This window comes from Cottoperca gobio, chromosome 6 (assembly GCF_900634415.1).
Source record: "Cottoperca gobio chromosome 6, fCotGob3.1, whole genome shotgun sequence".
In the NCBI taxonomy this organism is placed as follows: Eukaryota; Metazoa; Chordata; class Actinopteri; order Perciformes; family Bovichtidae; genus Cottoperca; species Cottoperca gobio.
The window spans coordinates 27,170,652-27,186,547 of NC_041360.1; the positions used below are offsets into that span (position 1 = coordinate 27,170,652).

Consider the following 15,896-nt stretch of genomic DNA (forward strand, 5'->3'; position numbering starts at 1 on the left):
GCAGGAAGGTGAAGCTCTGCGTCAGACTTCTTCTTCTCTCTTCCCGTTTGAGACGCAGAACTGGACTTGGACCGGATCCGTAGTCTTTTTGTTGTAAGGCGGAACCTCCACCACGATGCTGCGCTGAAACACAGACGAGAAGGAACATTCAGAGCCTTTCCTGATATTACCTTTTATTACCTTTTATCTTTTATTATCTTTTATTACCTTTTATTACCTTTATATCTTTATTACCTTTTATTATCTTTTATTACCTTTATCTTTTATTACCTTTTATTATCTTTTATTACCTTTTATTACCTTTATTACCTTTTATCTTTTATTACCTTTTATTATCTTTTATTATCTTTTATTATCTTTTATTACCTTTTATTACCTTTTATCTTTTATTACCTTTTTATTACCTTTTATCTTTATTATCTTTTAATTACCTTTTATTACCTTTTATCTTTTATTACCTTTTATTACCTTTTATCTTTTATTATCTTTTATTACCTTTTATTACCTTTTATCTTTTATTATCTTTTATTACCTTTTATCTTTTATTACCTTTTATCTTTTATTATCTTTTATTACCTTTTATTACCTTTTATCTTTTATTACCTTTTATTACCTTTTATCTTTTATTATCTTTTATTACCTTTTATCTTTTATTATCTTTTATTACCTTTTATCTTTTATTATCTTTTATTATCTTTTATTACCTTTTATCTTTTATTATCTTTTATTACCTTTTATCTTTTATTATCTTTTATTATCTTTTATTATCTTTTATCTTTTATTATCTTTTATTACCTTTTATCTTTTATTATCTTTTATTACCTTTTATTACCTTTTATCTTTTATTATCTTTTATCTTTTATTATCTTTTATTACCTTTTATCTTTTATTACCTTTTATTATCTTTTATTATCTTTTATTACCTTTTATTACCTTTTATCTTTTATTATCTTTTATTACCTTTTATTATCTTTTATCTTTTATTATCTTTTATTACCTTTTATCTTTTATTACCTTTTATTACCTTTTATCTTTTATTATCTTTTATTACCTTTTATCTTTTATTATCTTTTATTACCTTTTATCTTTTATTATCTTTTATTACCTTTTATTATCTTTTATCTTTTATTATCTTTTACCTTTTATTACCTTTTATCTTTTATTACCTTTTATTACCTTTTATTATCTTTTATCTTTTATTATCTTTTATTATCTTTTATTACCTTTTATCTTTTATTACCTTTTATCTTTTATTATCTTTTATTACCTTTTATCTTTTATTACCTTTTATTATCTTTTATTATCTTTTATCTTTTATTATCTTTTATTACCTTTTATCTTTTATTATCTTTTATCTTTTATTACCTTTTATCTTTTATTATCTTTTATTACCTTTTATCTTTTATCTTTTATTACCTTTTATCTTTTATTACCTTTTATTACCTTTTATTATCTTTTATTACCTTTTATTATCTTTTATTATCTTTTATTACCTTTTATCTTTTATTACCTTTTATTACCTTGTATTATCTTTTATTACCTTTTCTTATCTTTTATCTTTTATTACCTTTTATTACCTTGTATTATCTTTTATTACCTTTTATCTTTTATTATCTTTTATCTTTTATTATCTTTTATTACCTTTTATCTTTTATTATACTTTTATCTTTTATTACCTTTATCTTTTCTTATCTTTTATTACCTTTTATATCTTTTTATCTTTATTACCTTTTCTTTTTATACCTTTATTACACTTTTATTATCTTTTATTACCTTTTATTACTCTTTATTACCTTTAATCTTTTATTACTCTTTATTACAACTTTTTATTACCTGTATTATCTTTTATTACCTTTTATTATCTTTTATCTTTTATACTTTTATTATCTTGTATATATCTTTTATTACCTTTTATCCTTTTATTAATACTTTATCTTTTATTATCTTTTATTACCTTTTATCTTTTTTATCTTTTATATCTTTTATTACCTTTTATAGTCCTTTTATCTTTATTACTTTTTTATCTTTTATTACCTTTTTATCTTTTGTATCTGTGTGTATATATATATATAATATCTTTGTGATATATTATATATCTTTATATATATTATAATAATATATCTATATATATATACCTTATATATACATACACACACACCTTATATATAATATTTATAATATATATATGTGTTGTATATATATATAATATATCTATATATAATATATATATATATATATATATATTTTATATATTTATATCTATTAACTATCTATATATATTTCTATATACCTATACACCTTTTGATGTATCTATATATTTATATCTATAATATATATAGATATAATATATATCTATATCTTATATAATATCTATATATCTATATCTATATATCTAATATATAAATATATACCTTTTATTACATTATATATAACTTTATCTATATCTATTCTCTACTATATCTATCTTCTCTTCTTTATATATATTGTGTCTCTTATCTCTCTCTTCTATCTCTCTCTATCTATACCTGTTTTATATATATCTTAATGTGTATATATATATAATGTGTATAATACATATATATTATGAATTTATTTTATGGACTATGCTGTCAGGTGTCAACGTGCTCTATAGAGTATGATTATCTTTCACATGAAAAGGATTAAAGGCAGAACTTGTTAAAATATATAAAATCATCAGAATAAAGTTTGTCACGTCTTGTTGAGGAGTTCTTTGTCAGAATCAGGTTTTAACATCTTATTATAGAAATAATTTGAAGGTCAAACTATAATGTGATCAGGAAGAACCTGATGCTGATGAACCCAATAAATCTGCATTATACGTATTAAATCAACTAATGATCGGTTCTCATGATCGTGGCTCTTCAATGTTTTAATTATATTTCAATGACCTCCGTGGTGTATTTCAAATATAAATATAAACTGAAATAGAAAGTAGTAACACTTTTAACACAAACAAGTGTTTCTCTCGGCTCCACACAAACAAAGTTGTTTTAATAACTCGCAGGTTTTTAAGGTTTTAAATGTTTAGATTGATTTTCTGCAGCCTCACATGTTCGGCCTCCTGAGGACGTGTCAGCAAATGTGTTTGAGGAAGTGTTGATTTCAACACAAAAACAACAAAAAACAAACATGGCAACATTTGCCAAATTACAAAAGAGGAACTCGCACGTAGTTTTTATTACATTGAAGGAAAAGAAACAAAAATAACCAAAGAGTTTCACTTCCGTCTCAGAAAATCTACTACAAATGTGCTATATTCTGCGGCAGCCCATCACACACTCTCACACACACACACACACTTCCTCTCCAGGGAATCCTCGTCGGCATCGTGTGTTAATTCCTTTGGGCTCCTTCAAACATTGAGCGCGCCTCACTCTCTCTCTCTCTGTCTCTCTCTCCGTCTCTCTCTCTCATCCTCATCTGTCTCTCTCATCCTCATCTGTCTCTCTCTCCGTCTCTCTCTCTCATCCTCATCTGTCTCTCTCTCCGTCTGTCTCTCTCATCCTCGTCTCTCTCTCTCATCCTCATCTGTCTCTCTCTCCGTCTGTCTCTCTCATCCTCGTCTCTCTCTCTCATCCTCATCTGTCTCTCTCTCCGTCTGTCTCTCTCATCCTCGTCTCTCATCCTCATCTGTCTCTCTCTCCGTCTGTCTCTCTCATCCTCGTCTCTCTCTCTCTCATCCTCATCTGTCTCTCTCTCCGTCTGTCTCTCTCATCCTCGTCTCTCTCTCTCATCCTCATCTGTCTCTCTCTCTTCGTCTCTCTCTCTCATCCTCATCTGTCTCTCTCTCTCTTCGTCTCTCTCTCATCCTCATCTGTCTCTCTCTCTCTCTCTTCGTCTCTCTCTTCGTCTCTCTCTCTCTCTCTCTCTCTCTCTTCGTCTCTCTCTCATCCTCATCTGTCTCTCTCTCTCTTCGTCTCTCTCTCATCCTCATCTGTCTCTCTCTCTCTTCGTCTCTCTCTCATCCTCATCTGTCTCTCTCTCTCTTCGTCTCTCTCTCATCCTCATCTGTCTCTCTCTCTCTTCGTCTCTCTCTCATCCTCATCTGTCTCTCTCTCTCTTCGTCTCTCTCTCATCCTCATCTGTCTCTCTCTCTCTCTTCGTCTCTCTCTCATCCTCATCTGTCTCTCTCTCTCTTCGTCTCTCTCTTCGTCTGTTCTCTCTCTCTCTTCGTCTCTCTTCGTCTCTCTCTCATCCTCATCTGTCTCTCTCTCTCTTCGTCTCTCTCTTCGTCTCTCTCTCATCCTCATCTGTCTCTCTCTCTTCGTCTCTCTCTTCGTCTCTCTCTCATCCTCATCTGTCTCTCTCTCTCTTCGTCTGTCTCTCTCTCTCTTCGTCTCTCTTCGTCTCTCTCTCATCCTCATCTGTCTCTCTCTCTCTTCGTCTCTCTCTTCGTCTCTCTCTCATCCTCATCTGTCTCTCTCTCTCTTCGTCTCTCTCTCATCCTCATCTGTCTCTCTCTCTCTTCGTCTCTCTCTCATCCTCATCTGTCTCTCTCTCTCTTCGTCTCTCTCTTCGTCTCTCTCTCATCCTCATCTGTCTCTCTCTCTCTTCGTCTCTCTCTCTCTCTTCGTCTCTCTCTCTCTTCGTCTCTCTCTCTCTCATATTCATAAATAATGTTTCTCTCTCTCTCTCTCGTTAATTCATAAATAATGTTTCTACTCACTCCGCTGCTTCTGTCTGGCACAACTCTGGCGTCTGTTTCCCACAACGATCTTCCATCTGAGGAGACAAATCACGTTCCTTCAAATGAGTCATCCAGGTTTCAGAAGGTTGAACAAACCCGGAGGTCACCTGATTCAATGTGCCGTGTATTAAGACGGGTCTCACCGGGCCCTCTCTCCATGAACACCACCCTGGACTGTGCGGAGACGTTGGCTCCGGTGACAAGCAGCTCTTCTCCTCCGTCCACCGAGCAGCTGGCCGGACTGAAGCTCTCCACCTGAGGAACCTCCTGGCCCGAGCGCTGGGCTGAAACACCAAACGGGTTTTACTATTTAAACCTTTTGAACCCTCTTCTAAAAAGTTATATATTAATGTTATTTCCCACTGAGTTAAATCTTTTCATGAGACTTATTATTAGAGGAGCTGAGGATGCAAACACTGACAAACTGCATCAACACAACCAAGATGAGGGTTTAACATCGTGTCGTTTCTTCACTCTGATTATGATCTGTGTTGCTCTAAAGTGCACAAACATGAAGCAATAACTCGCTTCCTCCTGTGTGTTCGACTATAATCTGATTGAAATGAAAGAAAAGCCGCTCACAGCACTCCACAGAATTAGACGTCGTCTGCAGCCACAGCATCCGGCCGTCCGGCTGAGGGACGGCGACCCTGAACACAACGCGCACCCTCGTGTTCTTCCTCCCGATGTCCATCTCTCCCTTCTTCAGCTCGATGTCGGCGTTACGCAGCTTCAAGATGCCGGCACAGTCGATGCTGCGGAAAATAACTAAAGATGAGATAACAAGATGCACAGAGGAACTGAAGAGTGACTTTATCTGATCTCATTGGTTGTTGTTTGGCCTGCATGTTAAACTGTTTAGCTCACAGAATATGCATTTCTTAAAAAGCTATAATATATAGAATGTCCCTGGCAGACACGTCCACTGATTGACAGCAATGCACCAGCAGATGTTTGTTAAATGAAAACTGCAGGATGCACCTTTAACAGATATACCCTCAGATCCAGCTCTCCGATACTCCCCCAGAACTACTGACACTACGACATCTCAAGGGCAAACAGCAGAGTATTAACAGAAGACGATAGAAGGACATGTTGTGCATCAGCAGTCATGGACAACTTTGAAGCAGATGTTTATTTCAGTGCTCGGCGTCGAACTGTGACTTGAAGAAGTTGTATTCACATTTTTCAATTCAAGAAAATGTAAATATCTGAAATGTTACTGCTGTTATATCGTGCACGGCTCTTTGTTCTTACTGTAAGTATTGGTTGTTAAGTATTTATATTCCACAGACTGCTTTGAGTAAGAGGAATAAGTTCATGGAATCTGAAAATAAAGTTGTGTTTTGATTGTGAATCGCCTTTTTTGTTGTATTTATTTCTGGAGTTGTGTATTACCAGGAGCAGAATAAATAAAGATTAATGAATTAAATACTAAAAAGACTGCTGCTGCCACTATAATGAGCCTATTACTACTGATGCTTTCACCACTACGACCGCTGCTGATACTATTAACCTACATTGACCACTTAAACAACACCTATAATATTATCTTTAATCTGCTTTAATTCTTTTGGATTAATGCTAAATCGAGCAGCGTGTCATCAGCAAAGAACTGAAATAAGATATCAATGATAACATTAATGAAAACTGAAGTGGGCCGAGAGTTGAGCCCTGTGGAACTCCACAAGTGCACAGCATCGATCTGTCACGACGTTACGAACCACCTGTAACAACTTTGTTAAAACAACCTTTATTCCAAGGGTTAGTAAATAAAGATTCATTTAAATATTAGGTCAGAAAGGCGAGTTGTACATTACTATCACGTATATTCCCTCCCATACCTGGCGGACATGTTGTTTTCTGGGAGAAGAGGGATCTCCAGGATTTTCGTGCCGCCCATAATTTTCTCGTGGCAGGTGGTGGTGACCGTCTTCCCCGTCACACGGTGGACCTGGTAGAAGGAATGAGGGCGGAGGTAGCGGTCGTCCGCAGTGCCGATGAACAACAGCAGGCTGAGCGGCTGCTCGCTGTAACCGGTCAACTGAAGACACACATTCAAAAGAAACAAATCTGATGCACATCACAACAGTCGGAACATCAACAGCGCCCCCCCAAGACAGTGGTAGGGTTAATGAGCTGGTTAGATTCATGTAGGACATATAATTAATAACAAGGTAAATGTTTAATTACTACGATCACCACTGTTGGTTGATGATGGTGAAGAACAAGCTTTGATGGAGCGTCACTGCTCTGTCACAGAGTAACTGGTCTGGAAATATAGATTCAAGAAATGCCAACATTTATGTGCATTTGCTAAATAAAAAGCTCTCCGAACAAATCACAAGACAAATAAATAGAGTTGTACAATGAGAATAAATACACGTGAATAAGAAACTAACAGCAGAAATGAAGAAATGCACCCAAACGAGTAAAAGAAATTCCTCCAGCAGGATGTTTTCTCATCGCTCTGTGAAATTAAAGTTCTGCTCGACGTCAGATTTGATCGTCCACAGAGATGTGCTCGTCCCTGCAGCCACCAGCGTGTTCGTCTGTTTCCTGTGTGACACAGCAGCGCTCACAGTTTCTACACATGTTGCAGCAGGAAGCTCATCTGGCTTCAGCAGCGGCCTGAGAATGTGACACCCAGAATAGCCCTGCCGGTGTCCGTTACATACGAGGCCTTGATGGAGCTTTACTTGCCTCAGCCTGCCTCTGTTCCCAGAGCCACGAGCAAAACACAACCTCAGTCCCTCTGTGATACGTCTCTGGTGGAGCAAATGGTCCAGAAAATTCACAATTTCCCAGAGCCCACAGTCTAAACCTAAAACCCAAATCCTCACATTTTAGAAGCTGGAGTCAGATAATGTTGGGACTTTTTTAGTGCTTGTACACAAACGCATGTGATTCAACAAGCCATTCGGATTCGGCTCCACTTCCCAAGTCATTACAAAACCCCGATGTGTAGACTCAGCACTTATGACGGCCTAGAAGTGTGTGTTGAATCTGCAGAGACCCTGCAGCCCTTGGATTGTTGTTTGCTGTTCGGGACGTTTCTGGGCGTCAACCTCTATAAAAATGTAGCGACCAGGTGCCAGATCGTAAGCACGCATCCAAGAGGAAGCTACCAAAATGGCAGCGAAAGAACGCAACTATAGCGAAGACAAAGCTCGTCCCAAAACGAGAGTGAATCTGCGGTTAGCTTTCACCTGTCGTTGAGATGGTTTACAAACCACAACCAACAAATCCTACTAACTAATATCTTGAAACGGGACGACCATGAATGCCTCCATCGGAACATTTCAACTCAAGTCAAACTTAAGTGAGGACTTACTTTGACGACAGGATGTCCTTCAGTAGCTGCTTTAATGGACCCTCTGCTGCCCTCCGTCTCATAGTGGGCCCTGTGGTAGGATTTGGGCTGGACCTCCACCTTCAGCTCACACTGGTCGAACTGGTTGGGCAGAGGCCAGTCCAGAGGGGGGGGCGACGAGGTTCTGGAGGCACACAATGATCAATCACCGACATTAGTCCTAAATGTAGAGGATCTCTGAAGGGAGTTTCCTTTCACTACAGTTAAATCTTTTTTACAAATGATCCCAGTTAGAGGATGTTGAAAGTAAAACTTTGACAGGCAACCAGCAGACTGATCACAGTCATTCACGTAACCACCCGTCAAACTGTGAACTGACGCTTATATACTTTAGTCTTTGCGTAAATATAAGATATGTGTTCATCAGTGCTTTAGAGGGGCTGGTAAGTTGATTTTACTTTGGACAGCACCAGGCTAGCTGTTTCCCCCTGTTTCCAGTCTTTATGCTAAGCTAAGCAGCCACTGGCTACATACGTTACCAGTATGAGAGTGTTACCTACATGATGAAAGCACACAAAGCAAAGCTGCGTTCAGGGAACAAGCATATTTAAAAGTGAAAGCTGTATTAATATAAGGCCGACCTGAACAGAGGCGGGTTCCCAGGTTTGGGTTTGTTCCAGCTGAAGTGGGACGGCACCTGAAGGAAGAGATCAGCCAGGCCGTCCTCTTCACGTCCCTCCTCCACGGGGGAGTCCAGGAAGGGCTCCAGCCCCGGGTCTCCTTTACCGGCCAGGAGGCCCAGCTGGCTCCCCGATGTTCTCCTGGTCTTAGAGGGGACGTCCAGCTCCTGGTAGCCGGACATCAACAGTGGCCCCAGGGCGGTGGCGGGGCTTCCCACCCAGGAGTCGTCTGTCACGCTGCCCCGCGGGGAGGCGCCCGGCGTGGGGCTTGGGGAGTGGTGAGGGGAGGGTGAGCGGGCGTGGGGGTCGGCACTGGAGTGGCGTCTCTTCCCGCACGGGGACGTCGGTCTGGATGACGGCCTGAGAAAGATCCGGACGGGATAAGCAGGATTTTACTAGCGTGTGTTGTTTTTGTATGCCGGTTAGAAAACAAATGTCCGTAGGTCTTCCAATGAGACTACCTGGTAAAATAAAGTCGAGATAAATAATATAACAGATAAATTACTACTTAGACATTTGTACCTGGAGGTGGGCCGGCGGTTCAACCAGCTCTCCTCTGTGATACTGGTGCGAGGGGAGTGGCAGGGTGACTGGCGGGGCGACTGATGGGGCGACAGCGCTGGACTGAAGGCTAAAGGATGTTGGTACATTTGTTGCCACAGCTCCACCCCGAAGGCTCCGCCCCCGCAGCCAGGTGATCCCAGAGGCGACCCAAGGGGGGAGCCCAGGGCGAGACGTGCAGCATCGCGCAGCTCCCCCTCCACGTCATCGTAGACGTGAGAAAACGACTCGCAGGAGGAGAGGTCGGACATCCAGCTCCTGGAGGACAGGCTGCTGCAGGGGCTCGGGCAGAGCGTCGGGTCCCGGTAGCACGGGTCGAGGGGCAAGTAGAGCTGGCCTCTGGACCAGGATGCCTCGGGGTACCCCCCCCCCTCCGCCCTGCCCACCGCCAAAACTTCCTGGCTACTGCCCGGCTCCACATGATTGTTAGGAGCGATGGAGGTGATCTGGATACTCGGGCAATCAAAGGTTCTGGGGTTCCCCTGGGCCCCGTATTGGGGCCCCTGCAACTGGTAGCCGACATGTTGGTAGCCTGCGGTGGGGAAACATGGAGGGTGACTTTGCAGCTCCTGGCTGACGAGCTGCTCGGCCAGAGCCTGAGCGGAGGAGGGAGTTGTCCTCACATTGAGCTCTGGACCTGTGAGGTGGAAGAACCAGCATGTAAATCAGACTGCGATCCATCATTTGCATTGCAAACACGCTTGTTGTTTTTATTGCCATGTTGCAGCACCCGACAGATGATCGGCATCATCAGGATACAACCAGACGTGAAACAGTTTCCCACAGAGCTTGAAATAATGAAATCATCTACTAACATCCTAAAACTTTATATATCTTTTATGAAATACAGCATTCATGTGGTCGCTTTGTTTTTATTGCTCTTTAATCTCTTTCTTGTTTAGAAATTATATCTTCTCCTCCCCCCCCTGTGCTTTTTATTATGTCATTGTGTATTTCTTCACTTTTATTTTTTGCTCAAATAAAGAACTTCTTTCATCCGGACACATTTATAGATTGTTACTATGTGTTCGACCAAAGACATGAAACAAACCCTGAGAGAAAAAGTGATGAAGGTAGAGAATAAAGAGAACATTCAAAGGAGAGGATGCATACACACTCGTTATAATATCACAGAACATATTATACACCCCTAGTTGAAGCCCCCCCCCCCACATGTATTCTCTTAACTCCACCTGTTGAAGCTATATTTATGTCAAACTACAGAACTTTATTACTCTACGTCTTTGTGACATTCAAAGCTGCAGTGGTCTGCGCTGATGTTAAACTGTCAGCAGCAGTAGTAAATACTTCATTCAGTGGACTCTCCACAACAGTTCAGTGAATTCATTCACACAGCCCCCCCCCCCCCCCGACTATTAATACCCCTCGCTGTCGCTCTAACACACACACCTTGCAGGCTACATGCAAAAAAGGTGTCAAAGCAGCAACTGTGATGTGCTTCAACAGCTGCCTTTCAAATGAACATTTAGTGTGATGGATAAAGATAAACGAGATGTGATGAGGGGGGGGGGGGCACAGAGCAGATAGGAAACAAGGAAGTAAAACCTGCGGGCGGGTGTCACGCCGTCTGTCTAGAGCCTGAAACACACACGTCTCTCTCCATCCATCTTCTGTCATATCTAGTCAACGTTATTCCTACACACGTTATTACACTTTGTGACTTCCTGAAACCCTGTTTTTGTTGCTTCTACGAGGTTCTTTAAATGTTTTGCACTTAGTCTATTGTAAGGTGTATTTTGTGAAGCACCTCTGCTATTTTATTTAAATGTAATGTATATTATCTCAGCTGCAGCAGTCCAGCTTTTCATTTCCTGGTTGATGTCGTGTAGTTTGAGAGGATTTGAAGCCACTGAAGTCAAAATATTCACTTCTGCTTCATGTGGACAAAACATGTACGGACAAAATAATTAAATGAATCTTTTCAGTCGGCATTATTCATCCAGGGCTCGCACCAAACATCACTGATGAATCGGACTTATCATTACTGAAACTGAAAACAACGACGACTCTTTTCTACACCACCTTTATGATTTTTGAAGCTTAAATGCAAGAAGTAAAAAGCTAAAGGCTCGAAACAAACTCTATTTATACTTATAGAGAGTAATTAATAATAAGTGATACTTATTGAATTGAATCATAAATATAACTGCATATAATGCAATAATAATTCTAAAATATATCTGTTAACTGCTTTGTGAGTTTTGACAAAATCCCAAATAATAAGAGCATCCGACTGATCAACACATTAAAACATAACAATAACTGTCAGAGGCTGTTCATTCACTTCCTCCTGGTTCACATCTTAACATTTAACAGCCGACAGCTGGATGTGTCACATACAAAGTCCGACAACACAACTTCCGGTTACAATTTTCAAAGTAAAAGTGTCGAAAAAATACAAATAAAATCGAATATCGATATGGAATAGCAATTTTTCTAATTGCTATGAAGTAAAAATGCCAAAAACTACCAAAAAAAAGGATTTTAAATGTCAGTTTGGGTCATTTTACAGGCTTAACTTTAATCCCGTAATCAAAGACATCATTGGTAGATCATCATAGAGCACCTCAAACCATCAACGTGTAAACTTTTACACGTTTCCTACAAACTTATATTTGAAGTTGACGTGCAGCTTAATAGTTGCTCTAGTTGCACCGTCTATTTTATATTCTGACGCTTTATTTTACTGCATTCTTTAGTTATTAACTCTTAATAAGGACGTGTAAATGTGACCTCACACTTACTGCCACACTGTGTACATGCACTCACACACACTTATACTGTCCACACTGTGTACATGTACTCACACACACTTATACTGTCCACACTGTGTACATGTACTCACACACACTTATACTGTCCACACTGTGTACATGTACTCACACACACTTATACTGTCCACACTGTGTACATGCACTCACACACTTATACTGTGTACATGCACTCACACACACTTATACTGTCCACACAGTGTACATGCACTCACACACACTTATACTGTCCACACAGTGTACATGCACTCACACACACTTATACTGTCCACACTGTGTACATGCACTCACACACTTATACTGTGTACATGCACTCACACACACTTATACTGTCCACACAGTGTACATGCACTCACACACACTTATACTGTCCACACAGTGTACATGCACTCACACACTTATACTGTGTACATGCACTCACACACACTTATACTGTCCACACAGTGTACATGCACTCACACACACTTATACTGTCCACACAGTGTACATGCACTCACACACTTATACTGTGTACATGCACTCACACACTTATACTGTGTACATGCACTCACACACACTTATACTGTCCACACAGTGTACATGCACTCACACACACTTATACTGTCCACACAGTGTGCATGCACTCACACACACTTATACTGTCCACACTGTGTATATTATTATAAAGGTAATGGTACTTGAGTATTTAAATTGTATGCAACATATATTTGATGTAATATTGTACTTTATGCTCCACTAGCTTTATCTGACGGCTTTAGTTACTTTACAAACAAAACGTACAAGGAGCTTATGGAATATTATTATATTTTAAACGCTAAAACGCTATTTTATAATAGTTTCAGTAACTTTTTCATACAAAAACATTCCATGGGGATCTTTTCCACTACAATACTGTGAATATTAAGATTAATAATACCAAATATAATCAACTAATGATATAGTATTAAGGATTAAGATACATTAAGTAATTAAAATGAGCTCCACGTGTATCGGCTGCAATATTGAAGCAATGAACACATTAATGCATAACCAATTATAATAAAGTTCTATAATTAACATTCTGCAAAATAATTACTTTTAAACTGAATGTAGTTTCCAGATAACACTTATATTCAAGTAACATTTCCACTGCAGTACTTGTACTTGTAACAAGGTACTTTTACATTGTGGTATTAGCAATGTTACTGAAGTAAAGGATGTGAATACTTCCGCCACTACTGGTTGAATCTAATCTAGAAATGATGTTTCCTGTTTTAATATCGTGTTTTATTTTGAAGGCCTCAGCGCGTTACTTCCGGTGTAACCGCAGCTAGTTCTCGTTAGCTTAATGCTTAATGTTGACAAATTGCTAACTAACGTCGCCAAAATAAAAGACACGTACCTGCTGTCTGTCTGCCGTCCTCCTCGAATATAAGTGTGAAGTCCAGCTCCTCCGCGCAGTTCACTGTGGACATTGAACCGGAGACACGCGAGGGTCCTCAGGGAGAACCGTTAGACGGTTAAAAACTGTCTGTCTTTTAAAACTGACCTGTCTCACTCACTTCCATCCGACTGAACGCAGAACTCTGTTCGCAACAAACACGTCGACAGTTTCCCCGAATAAAAGTTGTTAACCGACACCCACACGACCCACCAGCACGCCCCCGGGCTCCGGGGGGGGGACGGAAAGGTGCGCGTGTTGTGTAAACTTGTTTGTTCGGTGTTTCCGTTCAGTTGCAGCGAGTTTCAGGTTGATCCCGGTGCTGCGTTCACGGTCTCTTCGTAAACTACGGTACCGCTCACAGCGGTGTCAGGAAACTAAAAAGAAAACGACCTCTGAAAGATATGGAAGCGTTTAGCAGACTAAATTACAATTAGTTTCATTTCCAACTGTGCATTTGATCCAAATTCAAATTAATAATGAATTAGTTACATATTCATTGCACCACTGAAACACAGGTGATTGCAAATTACGTAAACAATAAATAAATACAAAAACAAAACAACTCCCACAGGATTTTCTTATTTCCTCTTATTGCTTTATATAAGAATAAATATAAGATACAAATAAGAAAACGGAATATCGTATGTGTATAAATGTTGTCAGTAGTTTCATGCATGTATAAATTGGAAATGAAAATGCGATTGTGAAATTTAATTTAAATTTTAACTTAATCTGCCAAATGCTTCCATTGATTTAAAGTTTTACATATTTGCTGTAGCTTGTTTGTTAAATATAAATCAGCTTAAAACTTAACATAATACTTTAAACTCAACCTTTCCTAAAATATTCTTGATTCCTTAATTATTCTACACAATGTTTTATTTTTAAATTCCTAAGAGTTAAAACGTTTTTGTCATACAGACGGCGGAACGGATTTAATTCTTTCAAATATCTGGTTTCCAGTGATTGAATGTGTATATATATATATATATATATATATATATATATATATATATATATATATATATATATATATATATATATGTGTGTATATATATATATATATATGTGTGTATATATATATATATATATATATGTGTATATATATATATATATATATATATATATGTGTGTATATATATATATATATGTGTGTATATATATATATATATATATATATGTGTGTATATATATATATATATATATATATTTATATATATATATATATATATATATATTTATATATTTATATATATATATATTTGTATATATATATATATATATATATATATATATATATATATATATATATACTCCTATAATTTATTTGACAACTTACTTAAGACTTATATTAGTAATACAGAATATAATTCATTATGATATATTATCATAGATTAAACTACACAGCAGTTTATAAAGTAATTAAAATAAACTCCACATTTACCAGCTGCAGCATTAAAATGAACACATTAATACAATAATGTAATATATATTGTTCTGCACAGTGAGTACTTTTACTTTTGGTACTTTAAGTACATGTTGATGCTGTTGGAGTATTTCTACACTTTATTTTAATAATATACTTTCAGTTAAAAAACAAGTCATGATAATCATTGACTTGAATTTACTTATTAATAAATATGAAAGAGTTTTGTTTTTAAGTGTATAATTATCCACTCAAGGCTCACTGCAGAGTAATCTCCACAATGTTTATACAATATTCTAGTTTTATTACGTTACTTATCTCTACAGATCTGTTTTTGTACTTGAAACTAGTTCCCTGCGCGTTAAACCGACATCCTCTTGAACACCGAGATGTTTAAAAGATTGCAAAATACTTTCCTAATAAACAAAGTTTGATTGTTAAACTCTGCACAGGGAGTAAAAACCTTTAAAAGTCCAGTGTGCAGCTTTATTGGACACTTTGCACGCTCAAATAAACCGTTAGTCAGATTTCCCAGCGCCCTTGAAGGCACCATCAGCCAGCCGATGATGACGTCATCAGCTGAGTGTCTCAAGTTCAATTCTGAACTTTTTATCATAAAACCAGAAGTGGAGGAAGTATTCAGTCTACTGCAGTAAAAGTCCTAACAGCACACTGTCCAATACTCTGTGACGGTACAAGTATGGAAGTATGATCAGGAAATGTCGTTAAAGTATTAAAAGTGTATTAAAAGTGTAAACATGTGCCAGGCTGTGACTGTTAAAGGGATGAATCTGATCGAGATGAGTGAAAACATGAACATAACATTATTTAAACATTAAAACATCAACATTAGAGCCGGAACGATGAATCAACTCATCGATCCAAAGAATCGATGAATCGTTAAAACAACGTTTCAGGAATAAACGTGGAGATTTCCTGGTTTCCGTTTTATATCATGTTAAAGTGAATATCTCTATATATCGAAACACGGAC

General features: G+C 37.8%; 1 protein-coding gene across 1 annotated transcript in view; it reads right to left on the reverse strand.

Moving 5' to 3' along the window:
* Window positions 1–13,798, reverse strand: part of LOC115009569 (nuclear factor of activated T-cells, cytoplasmic 3-like) — a 19,917-nt gene extending 6,119 nt beyond the window's left edge. Inside the window, 10 exon segments of the mRNA XM_029433649.1 lie at window positions 1–37; window positions 40–123; window positions 4,688–4,743; window positions 4,852–4,992; window positions 5,291–5,463; window positions 6,553–6,752; window positions 8,043–8,205; window positions 8,663–9,061; window positions 9,224–9,899; window positions 13,436–13,798. The exon segment at window positions 1–37 is cut by the window's left edge and continues 612 nt beyond it. Of these exon segments, the coding sequence (XP_029289509.1) occupies window positions 1–37; window positions 40–123; window positions 4,688–4,743; window positions 4,852–4,992; window positions 5,291–5,463; window positions 6,553–6,752; window positions 8,043–8,205; window positions 8,663–9,061; window positions 9,224–9,899; window positions 13,436–13,508 (2,002 nt within the window). The 5' untranslated portion in view covers window positions 13,509–13,798.
* Window positions 13,799–15,896: the final 2,098 nt, after the last annotated feature.